The 27,500-nt window shown below is 41.6% G+C and overlaps 1 protein-coding gene across 3 annotated transcripts in view; it reads right to left on the reverse strand.

Moving 5' to 3' along the window:
- Nucleotides 1-27,500, reverse strand: part of smpd3 (sphingomyelin phosphodiesterase 3) — a 61,272-nt gene that overhangs the window by 2,119 nt on the left and 31,653 nt on the right. For 2 of the 3 annotated variants that reach the window (XM_053506108.1, XM_053506109.1), the window contains exons 2-7: nt 24,780-26,574; nt 10,257-10,332; nt 7,772-7,933; nt 7,478-7,567; nt 2,712-2,775; nt 1,366-1,528 (exon numbers count right to left, since the gene is read on the reverse strand). In XM_053506108.1, the coding sequence (XP_053362083.1) occupies nt 1,366-1,528; nt 2,712-2,775; nt 7,478-7,567; nt 7,772-7,933; nt 10,257-10,332; nt 24,780-26,189 (1,965 nt within the window). In that variant the 5' untranslated portion in view covers nt 26,190-26,574. Of the gene's footprint in view, nt 1-1,365; nt 1,529-2,711; nt 2,776-7,477; nt 7,568-7,771; nt 7,934-10,256; nt 10,333-24,779; nt 26,575-27,072; nt 27,128-27,500 lie in introns of those variants that run through there. The other variant, XM_053506110.1, reaches the window with a different exon arrangement.

Consider the following 27,500-nt stretch of genomic DNA (forward strand, 5'->3'; position numbering starts at 1 on the left):
TTAACCACTGGACAACACCTGGGACACGCCCACTCATACACAGAGTTACACCTCACAGTGCTGTTACTGTCTGTTATCAGCACTCGGGGAATACCGACTCTCGTCCAATCAGATTACTCCTTTAGAACTAACTGTTGTTATAAAGACAATAAAACGGAGACACGCTTCAGATTATGAACACATGTCCAGATATCTTCATTCAGGATTAGCTGTCAGAGAGAATTCATCGTTTGTCCAGTCATGGTAGGCACGGTTACTTTCAGCCCAGGGGCCGGAGCAGCACACACACACACACACACACACACACACACACACACACACACACACACACACACAGCGTCCCCACATCATCACATTTAATGTCCTGTATGATGTCCTTATTCTCTAAAGCTCTTCACCCTGCAGCTCTCCCATTAATTATTTCATTATTTCATTATTTAATTTTTAAATCATGAACACTGGATGTGTGTGTGTGTGTGTGTGTGTGTGTGTGTGTGTGTGCCCTGCAATGGATTGGCACCCTGTCCAAAGTCTACCCCACCTCGTGCCCTAAGTCTCCTGTGATAGGCTCCGCCCCCGACCCGGACGCTGAGATGAGGTCAGAAGGTCCAGATGTTTTTCAGAAGTTTCTCTGTGTGGTTGACTTTCCAGAGCAAGTCTTCAGGAGGAGCATCAGTATGATCAGTGTGTTTTTCTCCATTAAGGAATAATGTCTCTCACTGAGGAGTCACATTGCTTTAGAAACACATTTGTTACCGTTTCCAAATGGATCTATGGCAGCGTGCAGCTTGTTGAACTTCCAGCCCAGTTCATATTACTGTAAAGCTTCTGTGGAAGTGATGACAAGATTTAACAGGCCTCAAGCCTGGGTGTGTCAAGTCTAACTGAACATAATAGTTTAAATGTTGATGGAGTACATAAGGGGGCAATTACTTTTTCCATACAGAAACTGTTGGTTTTAGATTACTGTTTTCCTATAGGAAATAAAAAGGTCGTCTATAAATAGTTTTTGGTCTCTTTGTCTTCTTCAAAGATTCAAAACTGTGTGAAATCAGGGGGGGGCAAATACTTTTGACTTTTGTAAGACTCTACATACACAAAGACACTGATTTCCAAAATACAGAAATATACAGAAATATTATGCCTTGAAGACACAAGACCCTTTCAGGCTGATTTAGTCCTATGATAGGTTTATGACAAGCCTTTTGATCTCACATTATGTTTTGACTCCCACAGCATTCAGTCTGGACGAAGCAACATTAAACTCAACCATAAACACGTCAAAAGTACAAAATCTTACTATTTAAATAAAGTCAAATAATTGTTCTTCACTCCGATCAGGTAATATCATTAGTTCACACTCACCACTTTCCAGTCGGCCTGCAGGCCTTCCTCTCTGTACAGGATGTAGTCGATCCTGCGCCCGTTTCCCTTCAGCGGGATCTTACGACCCTTTTGACTCGGACAGTGGTTCTTACTCGCCGGGAAAACCAGGTACTCCTTCCTGCCTTCTTCGTTCTCCATAACTCTGTTAAAGAGGAACGCAGAGGGTTAGTGACTCCTGCATGTAAAGGATATCGGAGTGCACCAAAGGGTTCTGCATGGTCCATTTAAAGAGTCGCTAAATCATTCATTTAAATAGTGGCTTTAAAAAGTGGCTCTCCGATGGTTCATAAGACGTCACTGTGGCTCCCAATCAAAACACACTATTTTACAAAAACAAGGGAATTCTATTTTTCTTTAACATTTTGTTTGGAAATAAGGTGTTTTTTAGAATTCAAATAAAGACAGTGACAGTTATCACACACTCTTCTGGAAAATAAAAGGAGTTTATTGGATTATTATGATTTCTTAATTTCCAACAAAGGGTTATAATAAAGAGATATAATAAACACACACTTAGGACAAAAAGGTTCTTTAAGGGGTCACTGGTGTATTAAGGTTCTCTGGCAACTGAAAGAACATTCCTTTAAGCCATAGTGAGATGAAATAGTGCTTTAAGACGTCACCAGATATTTAATCATCTTTAGCTTCCAAACATAAGTGTCCCAGTTAATACACACTCAGACAATAAAAAGAGATTCTTCAGTGGTTCTAGGAGAGAAATAGTGCTTTATGGGTTCCTCATGTAATTAAGTTTCTTACAAAAGGTTCTGTGGAGTGAGGTGGTTCTTTAATGGTTCCTTAAGAGGTTCACTGGAACATGAAGGTTGTTTAGATAATGAAAACATTTCTCATTTCTTTAAGAGCTCACTGAATGAGGTTCTCAGGTAGAACACAAACTCGTGAGGAAAGATTCTTCAAGAGTTCCTTTAGAATAAAAATGGTTATTTAATGAATGATAAAATACACACAGTAAAGGGTTCTTTAAGGGATTTAAATTCACAGTCATTACACACACTTTAAACATATATTTATATTCCGGGGGTCTTTTAGGGTTTCACAGAATTCGTATGCAAATGTCCACACACACACACACACACACACACACACACACACACACACACACACACAGAGTGTGTCAGGGTCTTACACAGAAACAGTAGGGAATCCCCCATGAGTGACGGGGGGGTGGGATTTCCTCAGATGTGTGTCTTAGTGTCTCTCCAAGTTTTTGTGTTTCCTTTTTGATCACGTGATTATGTTGCCCCTGCAAGTGAACCTTACAGTGTGTGTGTGTGTGTGTGTGTGTGTGTGTGTATGAGACTTACTTCTGTAGGCTCTCTGGTGAGCTGACTTCTTCATCATACAAACCACTCGTGTCCAGCAGAGTACCTGTGAACACACACACACACACACACACACACACACACACACAGAGAGAGAGAAAAAGGTTTGCACAGTATTTCTAAAGTGACTCCTGGTGGACCCGATGATGTTCACGTTAACACCTGCACCAACGTTCTGCATGAATTCTTTCTCGGCGCTGAAACGCGCGACGCCGCGGCTCATTACAGGAGCACCGAGCGTCATCTCCTCCTGCAATCAATCCCCTCTTTTGCATGAATCTAAACGCCTCGGCAGACACTCCAGTCATTACCAGAACACAGATCTGACATCCTTGTGTAATCAGGACCGGTTTAGAGCTTGTGTTCTCGACTCTGCACCCGTGCGTGGGCTCCGCGCCGCTCCAACAGAGCCGTGAGTCATAATTACGCTTCCTCTATCTCACGTTATGCTACACATCTCTGGGGCTTTTAAAAAAAATTCACCCTTAAGGTCATTCTTTCAGTTCCTCAGTTTCTTGTTTTGTCCTTTTTCTGTTTAGCGGCTAAAATTCAACACGTGTGGGGAAATGAACACTTTCTATTAAAACATCTTCCTCAGTCTGCCCTGTTTGTTCAGCATCACTAACACATAAAATAATACATGTTTATAAAAACACCTACAATTCATTTTTTTCAACACTGAACAGAGGAACCGATTGAACTTTTCTTCTATAATAAAATCACAAACTTCATACAGACACAAACAGGAATTTCCCAGCATGCCCTTTTCTCACCCTGCTTTTACTTTATGTTCTGCACACGTGAGAATGTTTGTAAAGTCATTAAAGTAGGTCATTTATAATTAATAACACATTTTCTTGAGATCAGACAGCATGAAAAAGTATAAACGTGATTTCTTTCTGTAATAAATCCTCGTCACAGAACTTTATAGAACTTAATGACATTCATCATCTGAACATTTATTTTGTAGTTTCGCTCTTCAGGTCACTTTATGTTAATGTACAGTATTGAGAATCAATTCATCTTCTCCTCTCATGCATTTTATATGGAGTGTAATATAGCTTTAATAATCATTTAAAAAAGTCCTTCTTCTTTAATAGCATCTTGTTCATTTCTAACTTTTCTATAATTATAATCTTTTGTCACTTTAGTATAGAAGGGGATGAAATAAAGAGATATGAAATAATTTACAGTTTTCCCAAATGTAATCCCAGCGGTGTCTCAACCAGTCATGGCTCTGGGCTACTGATCACAAGGGTTAGGGGTCGAGCCCCAGCACTCCTCCAGGGGGCGCTGTATCCTGGCCGACCCTGCGCACTGACTCCAGCTTCCTAACCAGGACATGAGAAAATTAAAAACTCCTTTCATTAGGCTGTATATATATATATATATATATGTGTGTGTGTGTGTGTGTGTTTATATATGTTACGATCTCCGTCTTCACTATTTGTGTCTTTTAGCTTCTCTTTGAGTTAGACGAGTAATTGAACCTCGTAATTAATCAGTTTAACATTTCACTGAGTTTGGTGAGACTCCACAGCACAGGAAGTCATATTATACGCAGTCATGTGACAGGATGTTTCCATTCTTCCACACTGATGGTCCAGCTCTGTCTCACGCATTAATGAAGTTACGAGAGCAGATTAATTACGTCTAAGAGGAAATGTGATCATTCCACACTTCCAACCTTTGGACTTGATTTATATTAAATACAGGAGGGAGTTACATGTCTTTCGATTGGAACTGTAAGATTAGGATTAATACAGATAAATGCTTCAGGCGGCTTTATGCTGCTCTCCTTTCCCTCTTCTCCTATTGGCCAGCTTTCACAATAATAATAATAATAATAATAATAATGTTCTGTACCCGAGTACACTTGCATATTTACACGGCCCGTCCAGCAGGTGTCAGTATGCACACAGCGGGTTTGTGAGCCATCAATAAACAAAAAGAGAAGAATCTACGTAAGCAGCTGTGGGGGTCAGAGGATGAGGTCAGGCACGTGGAGATTTCAGAGGAGACAGACGGCTCCAGACGTGTTCAGTTATGGCTGCATGTTTGGTTTGTGCCCACGTGATAGAGAGTGTTTAACATTACACTAAAATACCAAACGTTGGAGTCAAGCCGTATCCGTGCTAGAGACGGGAAGCCAATCGATTCGGTTATGAATCACGAATCTTCATCAGAAACACATTTTTATAACGTTACTTTCACAAAAGTTGTTGGGGGTGTGGGGCCTCAGGCGACTAAAGATCTACAGGAGGTTGTTGATTTGGAAATCTGAGGATGTGGGTTGGGGCCTGCCATCAGTGGGTCACCCTGTACTAACCCTAACACACTGGATGCAGTGCCGGTCCAGTGTAAATCTGATGGTCTGCTGTAGTGACGCCTCGACATTACACAGCCAGAAGAAAGTAGGGAATCAAAAAAGCAGATTTTTTTCTCCAAAGAGTGAATTAAGAGTTTGGAGGCTGTAAAATGTCACCAGTTCTTTATAATCCTGCAGGTGGCGTTCTAACCCTAATCTCACACATTGGCCTCCCATGTAGGAGCGAATTATTTGTCGGTTCTTATTCTTTAGTGCTGGTCAGTAACAATCCTGCTATTTTGTTTAATTTAAATTTGAAGTTGGCGGCACGATGGCTAAGTGGTTAGCTTTGTGGGTTTCCTTCAGGTTCTCCGGTTTCCTCCCACAGTCCAAACACATTGCCCATAGTGTGTAAAAGTTGACCCGAGTTCCTGCCATGGTCATACAAAATGAGAATGAATATAAAGGTCACCACTGACCCCCACGGCCCCGTGATGGACTACAGGGGTTCCTACAGGGATGGCTGGAAATTTGAAGTTGAATATTAAACCTTACAAGTTTAACAGAATCTAAAACAAGTGTAATATTAAATCTGTAATATTTATAAAATCGTGATGCTCAAAGAATTGCAGTATGAACCGAATGGACACCTGAGTATCGTCATGGTATTGTATCAGGTTCCTGGTTCCTGATCAAAGCCCATAGTGTTCAAACCCCCTTATTCTTTGTCCCTCTGTCGGAATATATTTCGGTATTTATAGCCATGAACTTATTATTAATGTTTCTTTTAAGCTCTGGTGTCCGTCATGTAACTGTAGCTTCCTGGATTTTTATAAAACAAGGAACTTAATGTAATCGGACCTTCTTGCATTTTAGTCGAACACCTGCGATGGAGAAGTTTCCATTTTCCACTACTTAGCTACGTTAGCCTCGAGCCACACGAGAGACCAAAACATCTCGGCTGAGCTGACGGACTCCATTTGTGGTTCGTTTCCCCCTAAGAGACTCGAGAGAACCGTTTTACAGTTCAGGTAAAAAAATGATAAATAAATAAATAAATCCTCAGACACACAAACAACGGCTTTTTGAAATTGAGAAAGTTTGGCAGCCATTTTGTTTTCCCCGAGCGCGCCGTGATCTCCTGAGGCTCTCGACACAGAGGAGGTCTGTGTTTAAGAAAGCTGGACGTGAGCCACCGCGGCACCGCAGCTACCGTTTAGAGACCGGTCTGTTTGTGGAGCATGCTGGGAAAGCAGCGTCTCAACGGGCGCTTCCTGCCAGCTCAGCTCACACACCATCTGCGGGCGAGCGGCGCCTGCGGCACGTCTAAATTTGCTCAGTGTGCTCAGACACACACACACACACACACACACACAGAAAGCATGAAGCTCTGAAGATCTCTCGGGCAGAATGTAGAGGCGACGTTATCTCACTTCTCACCAAATATTTTATACCAACATTCATTTTATTTTATTGTTTCAGTTCACAAACTGACAGCGTCTTTTACTTTCACTTCGGCCAACAGTTTTATACATTACATTACCCACAATGCTGTTCTGCCTGGGGATTTAGTCCTCACTTAACGTCTGCTCCACGTCCCCGTTAGTGGAGTCTGTAACGTCTGAACGGGAATTTTATATCAACTTTAAACATCGAGAACGTCATAAACTCACTGCGGCGTGTGAAGGAAGACATAGAGGAGAAAATAAAAAAAAGGGGAAGAGGTTTGAGGAAAGGAATGTTAGAAGACAAGGACAGGAGGGGCAGGAAGGACGGGACGAGACGGAAGGAGTGAAAAGGAAAAAAGGAAATAATTAAGAAGAAATAAAAATTAAAAGGGAAAAACAAAAAGGACAAAAGAAAAAAAAGGAGAAAAGAAAGAAATGAAAGAAAAGAAAAAAGAATAAAAAGACAGAAAAGGAAAAAAAAACTAAATTTTTAAAAAAGAAAAGAAGGAGAGGGAATGAGAGTGGTGTGAGAGACAGGATCCACGACGTGTGTGTTTTTTCTGTGCTGAATTTATCATTAATATTAAACTGAGTGAGAGAAGGAGCTCCGGCTCGGTTGTGCTGAGAAACTAAACAGTGTTACACTTCTCTTAACTCTAAACCCAGTCTAACACAAGACTAACACTAGACTAACACTAGACTAACACTAGACTAACACTAGACTAACACTAGTCTTACACTAGACTAACACCAGACTAACACCAGACTAACACTAGACTAACACTAGACTAACACTAGACTAACACTAGACTAAGGCTAGTCTAACACTAGACTAACACTAGACTAACACCAGACTAACACTAGACCGACACTAGACTGGGGAAGTGGAAACTCCTTTGATGATGCGTGACGTATAAAAGCAGGTCGCAGTGTCAGTGATGATCCACAGGGGGGCAGTATTGCGTGCAGGCCAGCGAGCGGCAGCGACTCACCCAAAGCCCATGGTTTGTCCTCTCCAGGCCCCAGACGACACGGATCTCTGTACTGAGTGAAGATAGAGTGCTGCTGCTCCAACTTATCCTCTAAAACAGAGAGAAAAAGAGAAGCGTTAAACACAAATCCCTGTCTTCATTCATCTGTTTAAACGAGCTGTAAAAGCATCAGGGAGAAAATAATATAAAAAATATTGATGATAAGAAAATGCTTAAATTAATGGAAACAAAAATTATTAATAATAGTCATGGTTGGTATTTATTTTAATAATTAATGGAGGGATTGCAGCTCACCTGAGGAACAGTTATCGAAATTGAGGTCTCCAAGGATGACGTCGAAGGCGACCTGGTCCTCCACACCTTTCTCCTGAGCTGCAGCCTGAGCCGTGTTCCTCCTGAACTCAGCGCCCCACTGCAGGAGCAGATCCAACTGCTCGCATCGCACCGACGCGTCGCCTGTTCGAGGCCCGAGAGACAACGAGGTCATGATTAACGGCTCGTTCGCGTCTCATTCATTTGGACAAACAGGGTTTTATAATAATTAGACAGACTGTTAATAAGTCTGTTAATATTTATTTATAATAAATATTATAAATGTATAAAGACTGTCCTGATTTAGACCCAGCTTTATTCAGAGACAGAGATCCCGTGCAGCTTTGATGATGCTGATATGTGCCATGTGATTTGCTTTTATTAGCCATCTCGCCGCTAGACATCATAACACATTCATTAAAAAGTGGAACTGACGCTGTGGCCTAAACCAGTTTAGCAGGAATCTGATCAACAGAAGGCTACATACAGGCGTGATGCACCGCTCACAAAGAGAGGCGAACTTTAAACAAGTTATACGTGAGTTCATACTCGGTGGGAATGGACTAAAATGAAAAACAGAAAACAGAGAATAAATGAAAAAGAAAGAGAAAATATAGTTGCAAGCAACGATGCGTGGGCCCAAGCACCTGCGCCACCGCCGCCCGGGCGCACCTCGCAACCTGTTCTGAGATTCAAGAGTCAAAGAACTTTTGATTTGCTTATATTTGGCTACAGTCGCTCACAGTCATTTACAGGAGACAAGAGTAATAAATAATAAATTTACTAAAATAAAAACATTAGTTGCACATTAAACAACCAAACTAAACTAAACAACTTAAACGTGTTAAGACACAAAGCACATGGAACGTCCGGCTCTTTTTCGAGCTCTTAACATGCTCAAGACGCACGCGGTGATGTCACCCAGGAAGTCATTAGTTAATTTAACAGGAGGGGTTATTTTGGGTCGTTTGCCAAAACGCACCTGATGGATTTTGATCTACTCCTCTTAGGGGATTTATACCATCGTCACCAAACCGAGCCGATGTGATATAAAGACACTGAGGACGCAAAATTGTAGAGGGATTTTTTATATCTTTTTAATTATTAATAACTTAATATTAATAACTTTCTGTGTGACATCATAATGAGTGACATCATATTGAGTGACATCATATTAAGTGACACGTTCAGTGACATCATAGTGGGAGGCTTTTCTTTCAGCATCTGCGAGCTATTGAACACACGTACACATCACAAATGTTAACACACACACACACACACACACACACACACTCATAAATCACACACATGCACGCACTCAACAAATATTTAGAGCCCAAACTGACATCAGCCCTGTACAGTGTGTGACGTGTGTGACGTGTGAGTTGTGCGGTGCAGCCGGGTGGTGATGGCGCAGGGTGCTTGGGCCCGTCATCACTGATTGCAACTATTATTTTATTCTTTTTTTTAAACATAATCCATCAAAAAGCATCAGCGGCCCTTTACACACTATGACGTAATGGGGCTGATGTCATAGTGTTTGGATTATTTATTAATATTAATTAAAAAAATCTCAGCTGAAGGAGACGAGAGAGGAATTGAAGGTGCAGCGTTTCATACAGTATAATGGAATTACAACTTTTAAACAACTTCTGCTGTGTGTGTGTGTGTGTGTGTGTGTGTGACTTTTCAAATCACAGTGAAAGTGACGAGGCATGTGGCGGGGGCGTGGTCTTAGAGTAAAAAAGGCGTGACCTCTACTCCTATCATAGGCTTTCTTGATTGACGAGTGCTTTGTCTACCTGTCAGTCACAATAAAGGAGGCGTGGCCTCACACGTGCCAGAGGATGCAGTACCACAATGACACTTTATTCTTGACTCGAACCCTAACAGCAGCTGATAAATCTCTCCTTCTCCTTCATATTTCACACATGTGGAGGGAAAAGCTGCGCGCGCTGTAATTAGCACCGCTAGCAGACAGGAGTGTGTGAGGCTCCAGGAATAGCAGGGAGCTCTGTCTTCCCTACGTCCACAACCTTTAAATAGCAGCACTGACGCCGAACTCGGCCACGACCCGTCACCATGGTTACGCACTACTGCGTGTAAGAGTGTGTGAGAGTGTGTGTGTGTGTGTGTGTGTGTGTCTCTGAGTGTGTGGGTGGTTAAAGGGGCTGTGAACGTTATTCTGTGCAGAAAGTGAGAGCAGATCAGTGTGTGTGTGTGTGTGTGTGTGTGTGTGTGAATGAGTAGACATGCATAGAGCTTGTAGGTGCCTTTTTGATCTCGTCATGCAGCATTTTTGCTTTTATATCACACACACACACACACACACACACACACAGTGAGAGAAATAAAATAATATGATAATTTTTACTGATTATTGATGATTTAATAAATGAAATAAGACGTGTTTTCTCCTTGAGGTGAGTCTCTGTGATGTCTGTTACAGTCTAAATGTAAGACTCACCTTCTATAGCATGCAGGTGGGTGCAGGTGATGTATCCCACAATCCTCTGCTCCTGATGTGAAGTGGCCACTTGGACCTGTGCACACACCAAGAAGAAAATCTGTCAATCAAGTGATTTTCTTAACCACTAACTGGAAGAGCAGGAGTGAAGACACACATTCAGTGTAGAGCAAAACTGTTATAATAATCAAAGTTTAACAATAAGATTTAATAAGTGACGTAAAACACAATAGAGCCTGTCGCAGAGGACTCAGGGCACAAGGCGGGGTACACACTGGACAGGGTGCCAATGCATCACACACACACACACACACACACACAGACCCCCAGGCGGGAATCGAACCCAGACCCTGGCGGGGTGAAGCTGCAGTGCTAACCTAGCTTATCATTTTAATTCAGACACTTTTACATTTGGCTCAGAGTGTTAAGGCTCTGAGTTACTTATCGGAAGGTCGGCGGTTCGAGCCCCAGCCCCATCAGGGTGTCGCTGTTGGGCCCTTGAGCGAGGGCTTTAACCCTAACTGCTCCAGGGGCGCCGTATCATGGCTGACCCTGCACTCTGACCCCAGTTACACCGGGATACGGGAAGAAGGAATTTCACTGTGCTGTAATGTATGTGTGACAAACTTAAGGCTTAACTTATCATTTTAATTCAAACACACTCACATTTCATACAAACTTCCATAATTTCTTTAGATTCTATAAAGTTTGCGACAATAACAATTGTTAAATTAAATTAACCACTTCACAACCCAAAACAAACTTATGATGAAATAGTTTTCTAGCTGTGTGTGTGTGTCTGTACAATAATGTAAATAATGTTTAGGAAGGTCTGAAGTGTGTATGAGCTTCCTGATGGGTTGTGGTGTCTGATGGAAGCTGACACGGACACATGAAAGGGAGATCCCCTGGGCATATTTGGGTAAAAAATTAATAAAATAAAATAAAAACACCTCTGTGTGATTTTCACATGAACAGGTTGTACATTTGTGTCTCTCTGCATGTTCCTCTTTAAACTTTATTTTTTAACAAAACAGTCCAGAAACTACCAACCTGAGCTGCGACAGCTGGAGCAAAATCACTGTAAAGTACCTTTGATGTCTTCATCAGAATCTCCCAGTTATCATGAACACATTGCAAAATAGGGAAATTAGTCTTATTAATAATCTGGATTTTTTTCAGATTTTCTCCCTAATTAAGTCGTGTTTAATTCCTCCCCGTCACTAGGGGGCTCCACATTAAGGCTACTACTCCCACTCAGTCAGGAGGGTCGAAGACTATCACGTGTTTCCTCCGGACCGCGTGACACCAGCCGACCGCATCTTATCGAACTGCTCGCTCATGTACCGTTGGGGGTGGAGTCACATGGCGCTATCCGCTCCTTCCGCGTGCCTGAGCTCACAGACGCCCCTGATTGGCTGTTAATGTAGGATTAATGTAGGAGCACGAGGTACCTCTCATCCCGCCCCTCTGAGAGAGCTCGGCCAATCAGGTAAGGGGGCGGCAAAGCGTGGCTCCGGAGCCGCATGTGACTCTTTCATCCTGCTGCGGCTGAGTATTTAATTGAATTTTATTAGATTTTATTTCATTTTTTTAATTAAATGAGGATTATGGTGATCTTGTAACATTAAAATAAAACGTGTTTAATTTTTTGTCGCTCACAATATGCATCACAACCGCTAATGTGCGACTCCGCCGACACGCGATTTATTGAACTTTTCGAGTCCCGAGCTGCGTTCTATTCCGAAGTGTACTTCACACGGTGCTCCCTACTCCCTACTCCGTTTGTAGTGAATGTCGGCGAAGGGACCTTCCCTCGACAAAACTCCACCATCGGAACACCCTGCGAAGACACCAGCGCTGACGTCACTTCCTCCGTATTATTGATGATGATAATAATAATAATAATAATAATTGATTAAAGATGTACTGAAGTTTATAAATTTTTTTACAGATTACTAGCTCATATAATATTAAAGATTTCCTGATTTAATTAAAGTTGAAATTATTGTCTCATATCAATATGATGTCACAGGTTTTTTACGCAGGATGCCCTTCCAGATCAACCCTCCACTTAACCCGGGCTTGGGACCGGCACTGCATCCAGTGGCTGGGGATCGGACCGGGCCTTCGGCACGGCAGGTGAAACACCAACCACTGAGCCACCAATGCCCCATTTAGATCCATGTTTTATTATTTGTGTGTGTGATTTTTGTCCCACATGCCGCTTCGCTAACCTCACTGATAAATATTAAAATACTTTTCAAATTCTTATCGTTCTCAACAAATTATTTTATCAAATAAGTGATTTAGATTTTTTATATTACTTTTTTTGTAATAATAATAATTAACAATTTGGACACGTCTTCAAAATTCATGTCTACTTTTTAATTTTGAGCGAACTGCCCCTTTAAGAAACTGGATGATGTAATCAGTGACATCACCGCCATCATTCTGTTACTTTGTCTTTTTTCACTCGAGGTTGAAACAACAAGTATTTACACTCATATTTTGCAGTTTTCATCATATTGTGTTTGTAGCCTGGTGTTGTCAAGCTTATCATGTCCACCCTGTCCTGTCATAAGGAAATATTCATAAATAGTCAAACTTTTCAGAAATTCTAAATATATGAGATAAACAGTAAACAGTTCAACAGTGAATCATGTGTGCACATTAAATACGAGCTTAAAGGAATGACGTGTTCTTGTCACATGTGGGATTGATTATATTTTTATATCAATAGATGTGTTTAAATAATTAAATAATGGTAAGTTAAATCCCAATCTATCTGTAATAACTGGCTAAAATAAAGTAGCTAAAAAGACAGGTGAACTAAATACCGAACTAGTTGTCATAGTTACATGGAATAAAGTAGTTTGTATCTAAAAACAGGCTGGTAGGTTAACTCCCGAGTTAGCTCCAATAACCAGCTAACTAACCTAGTTTATATAAACCAACCTATATGATCCCACCACTGATAACCAGATACTGTACATCGAGTTTAGATCAGCTAAACACAAGCTGCTGAGGTAACAACCAACATAGTTTTCCTAGCTAGCTACACGGCTAACTATCAACCTACTGCAGCTGTGATAACCAACTAAAACAATGTGAGTTTATATTAGATAATCTTTTAATGCAAACCAGATCCCAAAGCTAGATCCTTTAAACCTAAACTGCAGTACATTACCTTATCATGTAGATGCATTACCGTAACGACAATGCTAATTAGCATGAAATCTTATTGTGACAACAAAGCACAGTTTGGCTCCAGCTAATGCTAATGCTACAGCAGAAAAATACTGGCGATCCAGAGGCTAATAGCACTAGAAGCTAATAGCAGACTTTGTCTTTGGATGGGGGAATGTTTTAAATTTACAGCATAAGACCGACATTAATAACTGTTGAGTTTTATGCAGCTCAGGTAGCTAGCATGTTTTAGCCTCTAGTAACACACAATATGTCTATTAACCTGCGTTTGATGGACTTAAGGGCCTCAGGGAGAACTACCACCCGCTTCGCTCTCTATTAAAAACCTTATTGTCAGGTTGGACATTTTTGGACATTTTGTTGCACAGGTTTGTCCCTTGTCCCATGGTGCTGAGGAGGAGGAGGACAGCGTCCTCAGGGCTCGGCGCGGAACTTTTTCTATTGGCTTTTAATTCAGAGTCAGAAAGATCATCCACAAACCCAGCTGAGACACTGAAGATCTCGAGGAACCATTTAGACGTGAAGTTGAGTCATGGAACCTGACACGCTCTCGCATGTCCTTGTTAGTTTTCCACATTATGTGAAACATAATTTTTCAATTCTCTCTCTCTCACAAACACTTACACACACACACACACACACACACACACACACACACGGGTGATTTATGGGGAATTGGCTTAGTAAAGTCTGATGTCATTTGGGTTGATTCAGGTTTTTGTTTTTAATGCAGATTAAACGGAACTAAAGAGACAGATCGTCTTCTGCAGCAGACACACAAACACACACACACACACACACACACAGAGAGAGAGAGAGAGAATTAAAAACATATGTTTCCCGTTCCTAAACGACACGAATCAGAAGAGCTTTCTGTAACTGATTTAAAAATAAATAATTATAAGAACTTAAAGGTGACTACATGCTTATGAGTAATTATAAAATAAACAAATATGCCAATTACTACAAGACCTTCTTACAAACGACATCTGAGACATCACTGTCCGTGTTTATTCTGCCAATTCATTTCTTGTCTAGAAATTTTATGATAAAAAAAAAACAGGTTTATTTTAAAGATGCCAATTATGCAATTTTTTCTTTTGAGTCATGTTCAGATGTTCAGATGTTTAGATGTTTAAATGGGCCTCCAGTGTGTGTGGGTAGGTGAATACAAATCAGTTTTTAAAAAATTAATCAGTTTTTTCACAAGCTGATTTGATTTCCCCCTATTGTGACCTCATATAAGGAGAGCCCCTCCCCCTGGCCTGTGACTCGGCTCTGCTGTTCTCAAGACTGGCGTGGCTCGGCAGTAGCTCATTTACATAGACACTTAAATCTGAGAAAATAAATGAGTTATCAGAGCGGTATTTAATAAAACTATTAGAGGAGTATTTTAGATAAGGCATTAATACTAAACGAGAGAAAAAAAATATTTAGTTACGTATCACAATTCTTTTTATCACAACATTCTGTCCATATTTGTACAATAGTTTTATTTTATAAAAAATGTTTTTTCCTTATTTTCTCCCTAATTTAGTCGTGGCCAATTCCTCCCCGTCACTAGGGGGCTCCACATTAAGGCTACTACTACCACTCAGCCGGGAGGGCCGAAGACTATCACGTGTTTCCCTCCGAACCACGTGACGCCAGCTGACCGCATCTTTTCGAACTGTCACACACTCGGAGGACAGCGCTATCCGCTCCTTGCATTGGTGTGAGCTCACTGACGCCCCTGATTGGCTGTAGAGCCGTGATTAATGTGGGAGCGCTGAGTACCTCTCCCCCCTCCCCCCTGAGAGAGCTCGGCCAATCAGCTCTCGCTGGACCTCCGGCTGCGAGAGGTTACAGCATAAATAATAGGGTCACTATTCCCGTTATTCTTATTCGCTGTACCATGTGACCTCACACTCATTGGCTAGTAGACAAAAGGGGGACAAAAAAACTACATCAAGGAGTTCCACATTCCAAATGACGACTTAACATGTAAAATATGTACATCTGGGTGTCATGAGTGCGTGAGACACACAGAACGTGTCTCGCAGTGATGTAACATGTAACATGCATAGAGCAGCTTTAAACAACTCCACAGTGCATCGAGTAGCCATGCCTCGCTTACGGTCGAGTCAACTGTTTATTCTAAAACAGTTAGTATGATTAAGTAATCTGATTGGACAATAGGCATCCCAATGGACGGTAACAGCACTGGGATGTTAAACTCCATGTATCACTTGGTGTCCCAGGTGTTTTATAATCATTAATGTCACTGACTGTCCGTCACCACCTCCATGGTTTAGTCTCCTCACCTTCGGTCTACAGAGAAACAGTGAGAATTTAAAATTACTTTCACCTCCTGTTAATTACACTAACTGTCGCTCGCTAACTGTCCGTCACCAGCTCCGCCAGTCACAGTTAGTTATTTCCTCCAGATGTGGAAGGTTATGTGGGCGGAGCAAATTAACTGGTTAAAAAAAAAAAAAAATCATAGTCTGTGGATAAGAACTTGTGTTTGTGGAAGTGTTGGATAAAAGCCATATCACACTCATGGTCACTAAATATCTTCGGTACACATGCTGAGCCCTCGTGCCTACAACCGCATCACAGCCGTGCTGATATTCACAACAACAGCACTCTTGTGTGATATCGCATAAATATTGCTTTGTTTCCTTTTATCTTTAGAATAACACGCTGTCCCGTCACATCCCATCACTAATTATCTTTCCACAATGTCACCAGTGTGTGTGTGTGTGTGTGTGTGTGTGTGTGTGATTCTTTAATAAGAAGTCAGAACTTTTGGACGTACACTACGTGCTGAGTGCAGCTGTATATAAGGGCTCAGAAATGTGATTTAAATCTTTACAAAGATTTTACGTCAAACACACATCATTTGATGCCAAAAAAAAGCTTGGAGGGTTAATTAACGCGGCTGAATAAAATACAAGCTGTACGGTTTATAAATGCACGGCGAGTAAAAGTGAGCGCTCCTCAGTGGTGATTTGTAGATTTAATTCCATTACAGAGTAGAGATGAACCAGTGCCACTGTGTGTGTGTGTGTGTGTGTGTCCTGCAATGTGAAATGAATATTTCAGGTACTTATTCACGCTTGGCTCTGAGAATTTAAGCATCAGCAAATGTAGGAGCGGGAAACAGGAAAAGTGTGTGTGTGTGTGTGTGTGTGTGTGTGTTAATCATTATAGACACATAATGCAGCTCGTGACAGAGAACCTTTCAGGAAGACTCTGCATTCATCAGCAAAATTTACCAAACTGAATTAATTTTATCAGGCAGCGTGATACTGCAAACCTTCAGGGTTTTTATAGATACAAAAGATATTTGACCCAATTTTTTTATATTTGTTAGGATTAATTTTATTATATGTATTTTTCTTTAAACTTTTATATATATGTTTATCTTTTGTAAATCTACAGTATATAATGTAAGTAAATTTTAAGTAAAAGCCATTATATCCTGTATGTTAATAAGAATGTCTATTACCGCCGTGCTCACCGCCGCGGCAAAACAACAGCGGTCACATTTCGTGTCATGAGTGAAACGACCTGTAGGTGGCGCAAAGTGACATTTTTATTCACTGCAGATATTTGAAAAATTTGAAAGATGATTAAAGCTTATGTGATGTGATGGTAATTTCCACATCCGTGTACTTTATACAACAAACAGGAAAAATCAGAACCAGAGCTGTTGATATTTACTGAACAATAATGAGTTAAAAAAAAAAAAAAAACTTTAGACAGATGATCAAGTTCACTAGCTAACAATTTTATTTGTGCATCTCTGTTTGTATCTATTTATTGTTATTTTTAAAAAATGTTACATTTAAAGACATCAAACTTTGAATATAGAAATAACTGAAAAAAAAGGCTTTCAGGATAGAACATACAGGTAAACACACTGTTGGGTTGTTTATGCTGTTTTTCTGTAATTCTGGCTTATTTCAGGTACTTTAAACACATCGGAGTGGGTCATTTACAAATGAACACCTGGTTGGTTTATTTTCACCCAACAACTGGTTTATTCTTTATTCTCTGATTTTTCTGAACGGCAGCCTGCAAAGTGTAAGAAATATTACTGTTATTGTGTCACAAGGTCTAGTTTTGGGAGTTGTTTAGGCGAGAGTGTGTGTGTGTACAGTTTAAAACCTCCACTGGTTATTAAAGATAGCGTCTATTAAATAAACGCCAACGTTTTCGGAGATTTGAGCTCTGTGCTCATGTACCCGCCCAACGCGGCTTCACCTGCGTGACGTCTCCGTAATGGTTAAAACAGCGGAGGTATTTTATTTGGGGTATAACTGCTATTCTTTGGTATAATATGGTTATAGTATAATATATGGCGGCTGTGTGACGCATCCTGACTCTTTGGTGGTGTGATGTTTGTTTTAAAGGGTTTCTCGTCTTTGAACTACACAACGCAGTGTCCTTCCACCTGGGAGTTTCTCCAGCAGACTGGGTATCAGATTGATGGACATGTGTCCTCATCGGTTACATTTTTGAGAACCTAAAAGTTTTTTCAGCCCAGATGTAATCAACAATATTAAAAAAAGTTTTATTGTTCTTGTTCTTGTTCTTGTTCGTAATTTATTTTATTTTAGCTAATAAATCTATGACAAATTTATAGGACACAAAGTATGACACAAAACCCTACACGCCGAGCTTTTCTCGATTTTTTCGATCATAATAAGATCTAATTTAATTGTAACTGTAACTTTAGTACTTTAATTATAAATTTGTTTAATTACAATGTTTTACTTGATTTTATCTGCTTCTGGCCTGAGGCTTCGGTCTACAGGATATAGCGCCACTCAGTGGCAAAAACCAGCAAATGCACAAACCCAAATGCTATCGCCGTGAGACACGGCGGTAAAACCATCCCCTGGTTGAATACTATCAGTATATCTTATGCAAAGGCTGTTCGAGTCAAAGCGAAACTTTTGATTGTACAGATAAACTGTATATAAAATTATGTTTAGTGTGCAACTTAGATGTCTTCTCTTTACTCTTTTCTTTTCCTTCTGTAAATGACTGTAAAAAACTGTAACCAAATATAAGCAATTTCCCTCTGGGATTAATAAAGTTCTTTGAATCTTGAAACTCAGTCCTAAACCCCCTTTATGTCTCTATATAATCCCCTGATACACTAATGCACTTATCTCAGTGTCTCACTAGAGCCTGGACACCATCAGGGTAGAAAGTTTTCTGGGTACATGTCTGTTTCAAGTCTGAAACCCCGGCCTCCCAGGAACTCCTTTAATTCAATTCAATTTTTCAATTAAATTTTATTTGTATAGCGCTTTTAACAATTGGCATTGTCCCAAAGCAGCTTTACACAATCAAAAGAATTATTTAAGTTTGTGACCCTTTAACGACCCAAACATGTGGAAATGTGCTGGAGCGAGGTGAGGACTGTACGGGGGTGTGGCAGTAACGCCCAGCCGAGCTCTTGTGATGTGTAAGTGGTGTTGGTGAATGTGTGTGTGTACAGGTCACACACACACAGATGCGTCTCTCCGGCACGTTGGTGTTATCTGTCGATTTTTAAGGATCAGACATTCAGCTAGACTACAGTGGACTCAGTGGATTGCCCAGCACTTTCCCACCTTCATTCACCAGAAGTTTTATCAAGTCCCGGTTTGACTTGAAAACGCCTCATACTAATTTGTGTCCTTAAAAATATACTTGTAAATCAACTTAACTTTAAAAATACATATTTATCACTCACACACACACACACACACACACACACACACACACACACACAATGCACATGCATTAGCTTTAGTCTGTAAATCTACAGTTGGAGATTAAAGCATAAAGGATGAGCAACAAGGTTGGAGTGTTTGTTTCAGTGCAGTGAGTTTGTGCTTTAATGCCTGAACACATGGGTTTATACTGTAATGCATGAACCAGATGGGGGCCAATACTTTTGTGCAGAGCAACAGATGGCCTACAGTCAGTAACTGAACACCTACCAATTGGCCTTATATGGTGGCCTTGATAACATGGGAACTCTGTGTGTACTCAAACACACACACACACACACACACACACACACACACACACACACACACACACATTACGCAAAACAAGACACATAATTCAGACACTAAGCAACACTTAGACATGCACTCACACACACACACACCCACACACACTCGCACATAACAGACTCAGGCACCTAGTGAAGGCAAAAAAAAACAAAGTGAGACCCAAACCGCCCCCCCCCCCCCCCCCCACACACACACACACACACCTAACATAAATTAGTATCACTGCAAGAGTAGGACAAAATCAGAGACATAATGAATAAGACTGAGAAAATTAGTCCATGCGTGTGTGCGCACGCACACACACACACACACACACACACACCTAACATAAATCCTAAGTGAGACATAGAATGACACACGCAGTTCAAACACCAAGTGACACTTGGACATTCACACACACCCACATACACACTTACATAAGAGACTAAAGAACCTGAAAGAGACATTCATATAAACTCTCTCTCTGTCTGTCTGTCTCTCTGTCTCTCTCTCTCTCTCCGTGTCTCTCTCTCCTCCGTCTCTCTCTCTCTCCGTCTCTCTCTCCCCGTCTCTCTCTTTCTTCCCCCCCGTCTCCCTCTCCCCCCATGTCTCCCTACCCCCCCCCCGTGTCTCTCTCTCTCTGTCTCTCTATCTGTGTGTGTCTCTCTCTCTCGTCTCTCTCTCTCTCTCTCTTTCTCTCTCTCTCGTCTTTCTCTCTCTCTCCGTCTCTCTCTCCCCCCGTCTCTCTCTCTCTCTCTCTCTCTCTCTATCCGTCTCTCCCCCCTGATGCCGACTCCGGTCCCATTGAGACTTCATCCAGCTTTAAATAATAATAAGTGGGAGAAGTTTGTGCTCAGGAAAGCTTGAATTAGAGAGGTGCTGCCTCCTGTGGGAAACACGTTTAATTAATATTCTGTCTCTCTTCATCTTCCCTACACTCATCTCTGCTGCCTGTTTCCTTCTTCGCTCAAGTTGATCTCACCATCAGCTGCACTCATTCATCACATCTTATCAAATTAAAGGAAAAACCAACATGTGTTAATAAGATGTCAGGAAACAAGAACCACCAGAACAGATTCAGTGCAGCATGTTGGAGTCAGGAGCATCAAAATACAGAGCTATCAGTTCACTCTAATAGATACTAAATCCACGGCCAAGTCCATCCCTCCATCCATCCATCCATCCATCCATCCATCCAGGAACCCCATTTCCATCCAGTGCTATGGGAAATTTGGAAACGTTTTTGGCCTGTGGGAGGAAACCAGAGTACCGAGAGGAAACCCACCAAACACGGACGGAGAGAACACGCTAACTGTGTTTGAATATCAACACTTCTGCACAAGTGCAAGAGAAGATACTGGAACCTTTATCTGTGTGTGTGTGTGTTGAGCATGCTGTCAACCACTGTGAGTCTCTGGCATGCTGTTGCTTAGCAAACGGCACTTACTGTCAAACAACCCCCCCCTTTCTACCCCCCCCCCACCACCACCACACCCCACCCCACCCCCTATCTCTCAGCATGTAGCGGTCTGTCTGGCGGCTCTGACAACAGAACTGGAGTTCAGCCGAGGACTCAGGAGATAAACATCAACACTGCTGCTGCTCCCCCCCTTCCTCTCCCTCCCCCCCTTCTCTCTCCCCCTCCCCCCTCCCTCGCCCTCCTTCTCTCTCCCCCTCCCCCCCTCCCTCTCCCTCCCTCTCCCTCCCTCCTCCCTCTCCCCTTCTCTCTCCCCCTCCCCCCCTCCCTCGCCCCCCTTCTCTCTCCCCCTCCCCCCCTCCCTCTCCCCTACTCTCCCCCCCCTCCCTCTCCCCTACTCTCTCCCTCCCCCCCTCCCTCGCCCCCCCTCCCTCCGACCCGGTGTTTTACTCTCCACATGAAGAAGCCCTCTGTGATGAAGAACTCGGCTCCACTTTGGCGCGGCTCCAAGCTCGTCATTCCTCGGTCAGACTGGACGAGGATCAGAACCCATGAGTCCGTCTCTCTTTGCGAATTACAGATGAGACACTTCAAAAAGGCGCTCGGCTCTACAAAGCCAGGATCGTAAATTATTCAGTGTGTGTACTCAGAGCACGCATCCAGAGTCAGGCCTGACCAACGGCAGCTCTAAACCGCTCAAAATTACCTTTAAAGAAGGGAGGGTCTCGTACACTACAGAGGGTTTATAGTAAAAATAAACTAATAAATATTCACACCCAAGTGTTTGGTCCAGTTTTTACTCCTGCATCTTTTTGTTTTTTTTTCATTTATGTGTTTAGTTAAAATCCCGTTATGTAAATGAAACTGTAATATTTTTTCTGTCAAAATGCTCTCGAGGCCCCAAAAAATTCCTAAACGTATTTGATTAAACGTTATAAAGTCTCTAATATTCTAATTACTCACCGTTGGCATTTCCATTAGATGATATTGATAAATATTTTAACCCCAGTAAGAACCCTTGGTAGTCAGAATGTTGTGATGATGTTAATTTGCATCGCTACGTATAAAGTTGTTATTAGGTTGTTTTTGGACAAATTCTTTGAATGACTTTGACAGAATGTCAAACATCATCATTACAACATCATTACAACCAAATTACAACGCTCATCTAACGTTAGGATTCCTGACAAATCCTCCCAAAATTCCACCTTTATTTCTTGCAGCTGCTGCTTTCTTTCATTTTATTCCTTCTTTTTAGTCTCTGCTGTACCTCGGCCTGAAGCCTTTACACGAAAATAAAAACGGGTGCCATCGCAGAGGACTATTTAAAGTGTGCTTTCACAAATCGTGTGATCTTTTTGCTACTGGAGGGCTTGCGTGGTATTAAACTAAGCCTCCAAGCTGCAGGTAACTTTAGGAATTGATCTTTTTTCCCCACACAGGATGGAAGAGCAGCTTGAGACCTGCCTGTATTTGTTGATTCTCCTCCAGTATATTTAACAAGACAGTGTTTTTAACGTGATTACATTTACATTTAGGCGTTTGGCAGACGCTCTTATCCAGAGCGACTTACATTTTTATCTCATTACACATCTGAGCAGTTGAGGGTTAAGGGCCGCGCTCAAGGGCCCAACAGTGGCAACTTGGTGGTTGTGGGGTTTGAACCTGGGATCTTCCGAACCGTAGTCCAATGCCTTAACCACTGAGCTACCCCTGGTCCTACATTTGATTATGGTTTTCAAATATGTTAATCAATTAGTATGATTTATGATCAGTTTCCGTTATCTGTCTTTGGTGTGGCAATTCACATATCGCCACCCTAACTCCAAAATTGATTCTTAGGGCCCAAGCACGATGACAGCAGCCCTATGACATCATAGTGTGAAAGGTCGTCTTGTTCTTCTTAGGGTTTTTTTTTTCTAGCACCCGGGGCTTTTTGAGGACCCTAACCTGCTCAAAACGTCATGTCATTAGGACGCCTGAGCGGCTGAGCCCTAGACGTGGTTCTACACAGGAGATTTTACTGCAGAGCTTACACTTGCATACTGTATATACATGTAAAACCCGGTGCATATTTAGATCTCATTGAGCTGAGCATGTCATGTGCTCTACTCAACAGGAAGTCAGTTATTTTCTGTTGTTTGCAAAATGCACCCAGTAGAATTTGATATACTCCGATTATTAATTTGATATCAAACCGAGCCAATGTAATCTCAAAACATTAAGGATGCAAAAAAGCGAAGGGATTTTTAATATCTCAATGGGTTAAACCTTAGTGATGCCTTAAACTTACGACAAACAGTTGCTAATAACTCCTTGAGTGACATCACACTGTGTGACATCATAGGTGATGCCTTTTGAGTCTTAACATACTCAAAAACACACAGGTTATGCATGTGGTGTGCTCTGGCGGCGATAGCACAGGTGCTTGGGACCCAACTTGGTTGCTTTGAAACAATGTTTATTTATTTTATGTTTGTATTTGAGGTGCTAAAATCTGCAGTTCCTTTATAATCCTACTGGTGGCGCACTGTGAACTATTCACACATTGACAGGCAGCACATCATCCCCTGTGGTTACAGTGAATTATTTGTTTAGAATTATAACAAGAAGTGTTTAAAATAATATAAATGTTTTCTAAAGAAGATATTAGAAAGGTATTAGGGATGTAAGGTAATGTGTTTTTATTCAGAGATGCTTTCAGTTGGAATGTAACTGAAATACTCACGGTCTCTAGCTTTAGCTTTCACTTTCAAATTCTTCACATTTAACAGATTATTGATTTAAAGAGGTAAGGTCAACTTTCAGACAATCTGATTTCTATAATACACACATCCTTTCAGGTGAACCAAACCCTTTTCCTAATTTATTTTAAAAATGTAAAATTTTTATACCATAATATACTGTATAACTTCATAACAATCAATTTACCGTTTTTAAATTTGTTCCACTAGAGGGTGCTGCAGCATCCTCAGCGTTCATAAGTAAACTACTACGACATCTATGCTAATGGTATGGTGACACAGTAATGTGCACCCCAGGGCAGACGCTTGCCTTTAAAATAGAGAGAGAGAAAAAAACACTGTCTGGGCTAGCATAACACATGTAGCTTACAAGCGCGAAACCAACAAAACCACACTAGACAACAATAGAACCTGGTTTCACAGCACAACCTCACCTAAACTGTATAACTAGGGACAAACTAAATAACAAAATAAAAATCGCCCACAACATGAATTTTATTCTGGTCTAAAGTGATTTATATTCCTGTATTAAAGCTGTTTGGTGTTTTTTTTATTAAATTGTACCAATTTAATTATAAAGCATTACATTAATAACCTCTTAAATATAAATAATCACAATAAGAAAAAATAACAACAACAAACCAAAAAAAAAAAAAAAAAATCACTGTTCAATCCTAAGTGACAGCGTTTATCTTTGAGGCTTCACTTTGTCACATGAACATTTGTCTAAGTTTGCATAATATTTAAAGCAGAAAGCCAGGAAGTGGCTGCAAGTCAGAGTGCAACTGCTATCAATATGCACAGCAAACCAGGCTGACCACAAAAAGCTATAAAGATCCCCGAAGAAAGACAACCACAAAAGCTTATGTCACCAAACAGTCAGTCACCAAAAACTCAGTTTTCGACCAATTATAGAAATTTGCCTAATGATCCATAAAAGAAAAGCATTAAAACAATTAGGTCAGATTAGGTCAAATCCACAATGGTTCAATATTTGCACATCTAATGCAAAGTCTTTCCATACAACAGCAAAATAAAAAATGCTTACTCATGCTCCACCATGTTTAACGCCATTACAACTACTTCAAGCCCACATAGAGAGCTTCCTTACCTTGGCATAGAGAACACCCTTGGAAGCAAGTGCATCCTCTGAACGGCCATTGGGGTAACACTCGTAATGTGCATCCAATATGGGGTAGCGGCTGGCCAGGACAAGGCCGCTGTTCAGAAACTTGAATCTTGAGCAGCAACCCTTCCAGCCATAGCGTCCCACGTCGCTTAGGACATACGGGAAGTAGCGATGCAGCTGCCAGCAAAGTCGTTCTGCTGCACGTCTGTCAAACACTTCCTGCAGGCAAAGGAAGTCCAGATTGGCAGGAAAAAATGCTGAGATCTCATGATCGAAGCCATCATCTCCGTGTCGACGCTTGCGTCCAACAGGCCTTTTGAAGACAGAGGTACGGTGCTGTGACAGTGTATTGTTGGACAAAATTCCCCCATCTATGGCACCATGGAAACGTGTCAAGGACTCCCGGGAGGCAGTGCGACTCTGTAAGCTGCCTATATCTCCCTCACTAGGTTGATGATTTTGGACTTCGGCCTCAGAAGGCTCGGGGTCAGGCGATGTGATGCTGATTTGGACCCCAGATGGATGCAAGGGACATTCCTCTGAGTTTGTGACCACTGCGGGGGAGTGAACTGGACAATCACTGGATGCCTGCATGTCTTCTGGTTGGTGGATTGGACAATCTGGAGATGCTTCGTCTCCATTAGAATGTAAGGGACATTCAGGAACACTTTGAGCATTATGAACAGGGCAGTCCGAACTCGTTCCACCAGATGAGTGCACAGGACATTCTGCAACAGGATCACTGTCACCGTCATTTACAGTTGTTGGTTCAGGACGCTGATCTAGTGATGATGTTCGTCTAAAGCCTTGTGTAGCCACGCTGCAGAAGGATGCAGCGCTAATTGAGGTGTTTGTAGGAGAATCGATGTAAATCTTGATTTGTGGTCGGCTCGCACCATTACGGATGCGCTTGCCCACCTCTCGTGCCCTGCGCTGAGTGTCTGCCAGGTTGTTGAAGCGAGCCAGCGAGTCTGGAAGAAGGCACACATTGGCACTGCCGAAACAAAAACTGCGGCCTTGTGGACGCCATTCACTATTTCCTGCCCCAGATCCTGCAGCAGTACCATGCTCTGCCCGGTTTGTGTCTGGTTTCCGGTACGAGTAAATATATGGATGGCGGGATGCCTGCAGAGGTGCCCAGACCAGGAATCCCAGCAGGGCAAAGGGTAATGAGGCCAGGAGCAGTACTAGGTACAGCGGAGTGGAAATTAACATCCCCAGGGCCAGGAAGGAACAGGGGTCCTGCGAGCGCCTTCGCTTTTCAAGTGACGTGGCCACGCATGATGCCAAGAGCCTGTCGAGCATCCAGTAACAGGGGAAAACCAGGGCCCAGGACAGGTTGTTGAGAAAACTTAGAAAGGCACTTGAGTAGGGGGATTTGTGCAGAACCATTTTTATTTGGCAGTCTGGTCCAGAAAATCAATTCAGACAAAGAACCAAATACATAAACAAATGTAATAATTATAAAAAAGGAACTATAAAGCTAAGCCACACCCCTTATAAGCAGAAAAGTTTGCTACATCATTCCGTTGTTGCGGTCTGCTGATTAAAAAAGAAGTCTGTCTGGGCTTGAAGCTTTAGATCTGCTGTTTTTTTCCTCCCCAGTGAAGCTGCCTGGTGGAGCATTGAAACTTTACAATCTGTTAAAGAATCTGAACATTCTGCCAACTCCGTCGCTCCAGAGCTTGATCATATCAGACACTTCTTATTCGCAGAAACGCTTGTCAAATCGCCAGCACCACCGCTGTCATCTTTTTCACCGTCATTATTGCCGAACCTGCAGGTAACCAAGAAGGAGAGAGGAGACAAGGGTTCAGAAGAAAGCTGAGGAGAATGTGCAATCAGCAAAAAATGGAACTGGAAATCAGAACGAATCACAATGAATAATGAATAATATTAGCTCCTCGCGGAACGCAGAGAATAACAGAGATCTGGAACGTACGCACACTTATCGCTAACATTATTCTTTCACTGATTTTGGTGTGTGTGTGTGTGTGTATAGGTGGGTGTATTAAGGTGACTAAGAAATGTTCAAGTCTAAAAAATTAAATGTATCCATGAAACACCTAATGATTTATCATAATTATGCATCACTTCAAATTCACATTTACGTTTTGTTTCTAATTTAATGAAACACCATGCGGCACATGTCAGATGTCTTATTTATTCACAATGACCCATGATTAAAAAAGATGGGGAAAATAATCTCAGCACAGATGTAACAGTAGAATATGATAATTAAGCGTCTCCCTGGTGTAATCGTCCTCATGCCTACCTGCTTTGCCATCTGTAGACTCCTGATAAAGTAAATGCATCTCCTTGTTCTTTTCTTGTTCTTCATGTTCTGTGCAATCTCATGTGTAAATTTCGATGAAGAACGCAGCTACGCCCTGGGTTTATTGCCTTTTATTGTTTTATTGACCTTCTTACCAGTTGTGAGTTTTACTCTGATGAGTGCTAATAAAATCCTACATGGACCTACACCTCCAGGATTCACAGACAGGAGGAGCCGCCACTCGAGTCGTCCGATTATTTCTTCGCAGTAAAAAAACAGAACGCTTTGTGTTCTTCATACGATAAGAAAAGTATATAAGAATAATACATTACCAATTTCTCAGACTTAATCATGTTTAAGTCAAGCCTTTTACACGACCTTTGACCTTTAGTGTATATGAGGCAAGATACCATATAGTTGTTAAGTAA

This window comes from Clarias gariepinus, chromosome 10 (genome assembly GCF_024256425.1).
Source record: "Clarias gariepinus isolate MV-2021 ecotype Netherlands chromosome 10, CGAR_prim_01v2, whole genome shotgun sequence".
In the NCBI taxonomy this organism is placed as follows: domain Eukaryota; kingdom Metazoa; phylum Chordata; class Actinopteri; order Siluriformes; family Clariidae; genus Clarias; species Clarias gariepinus.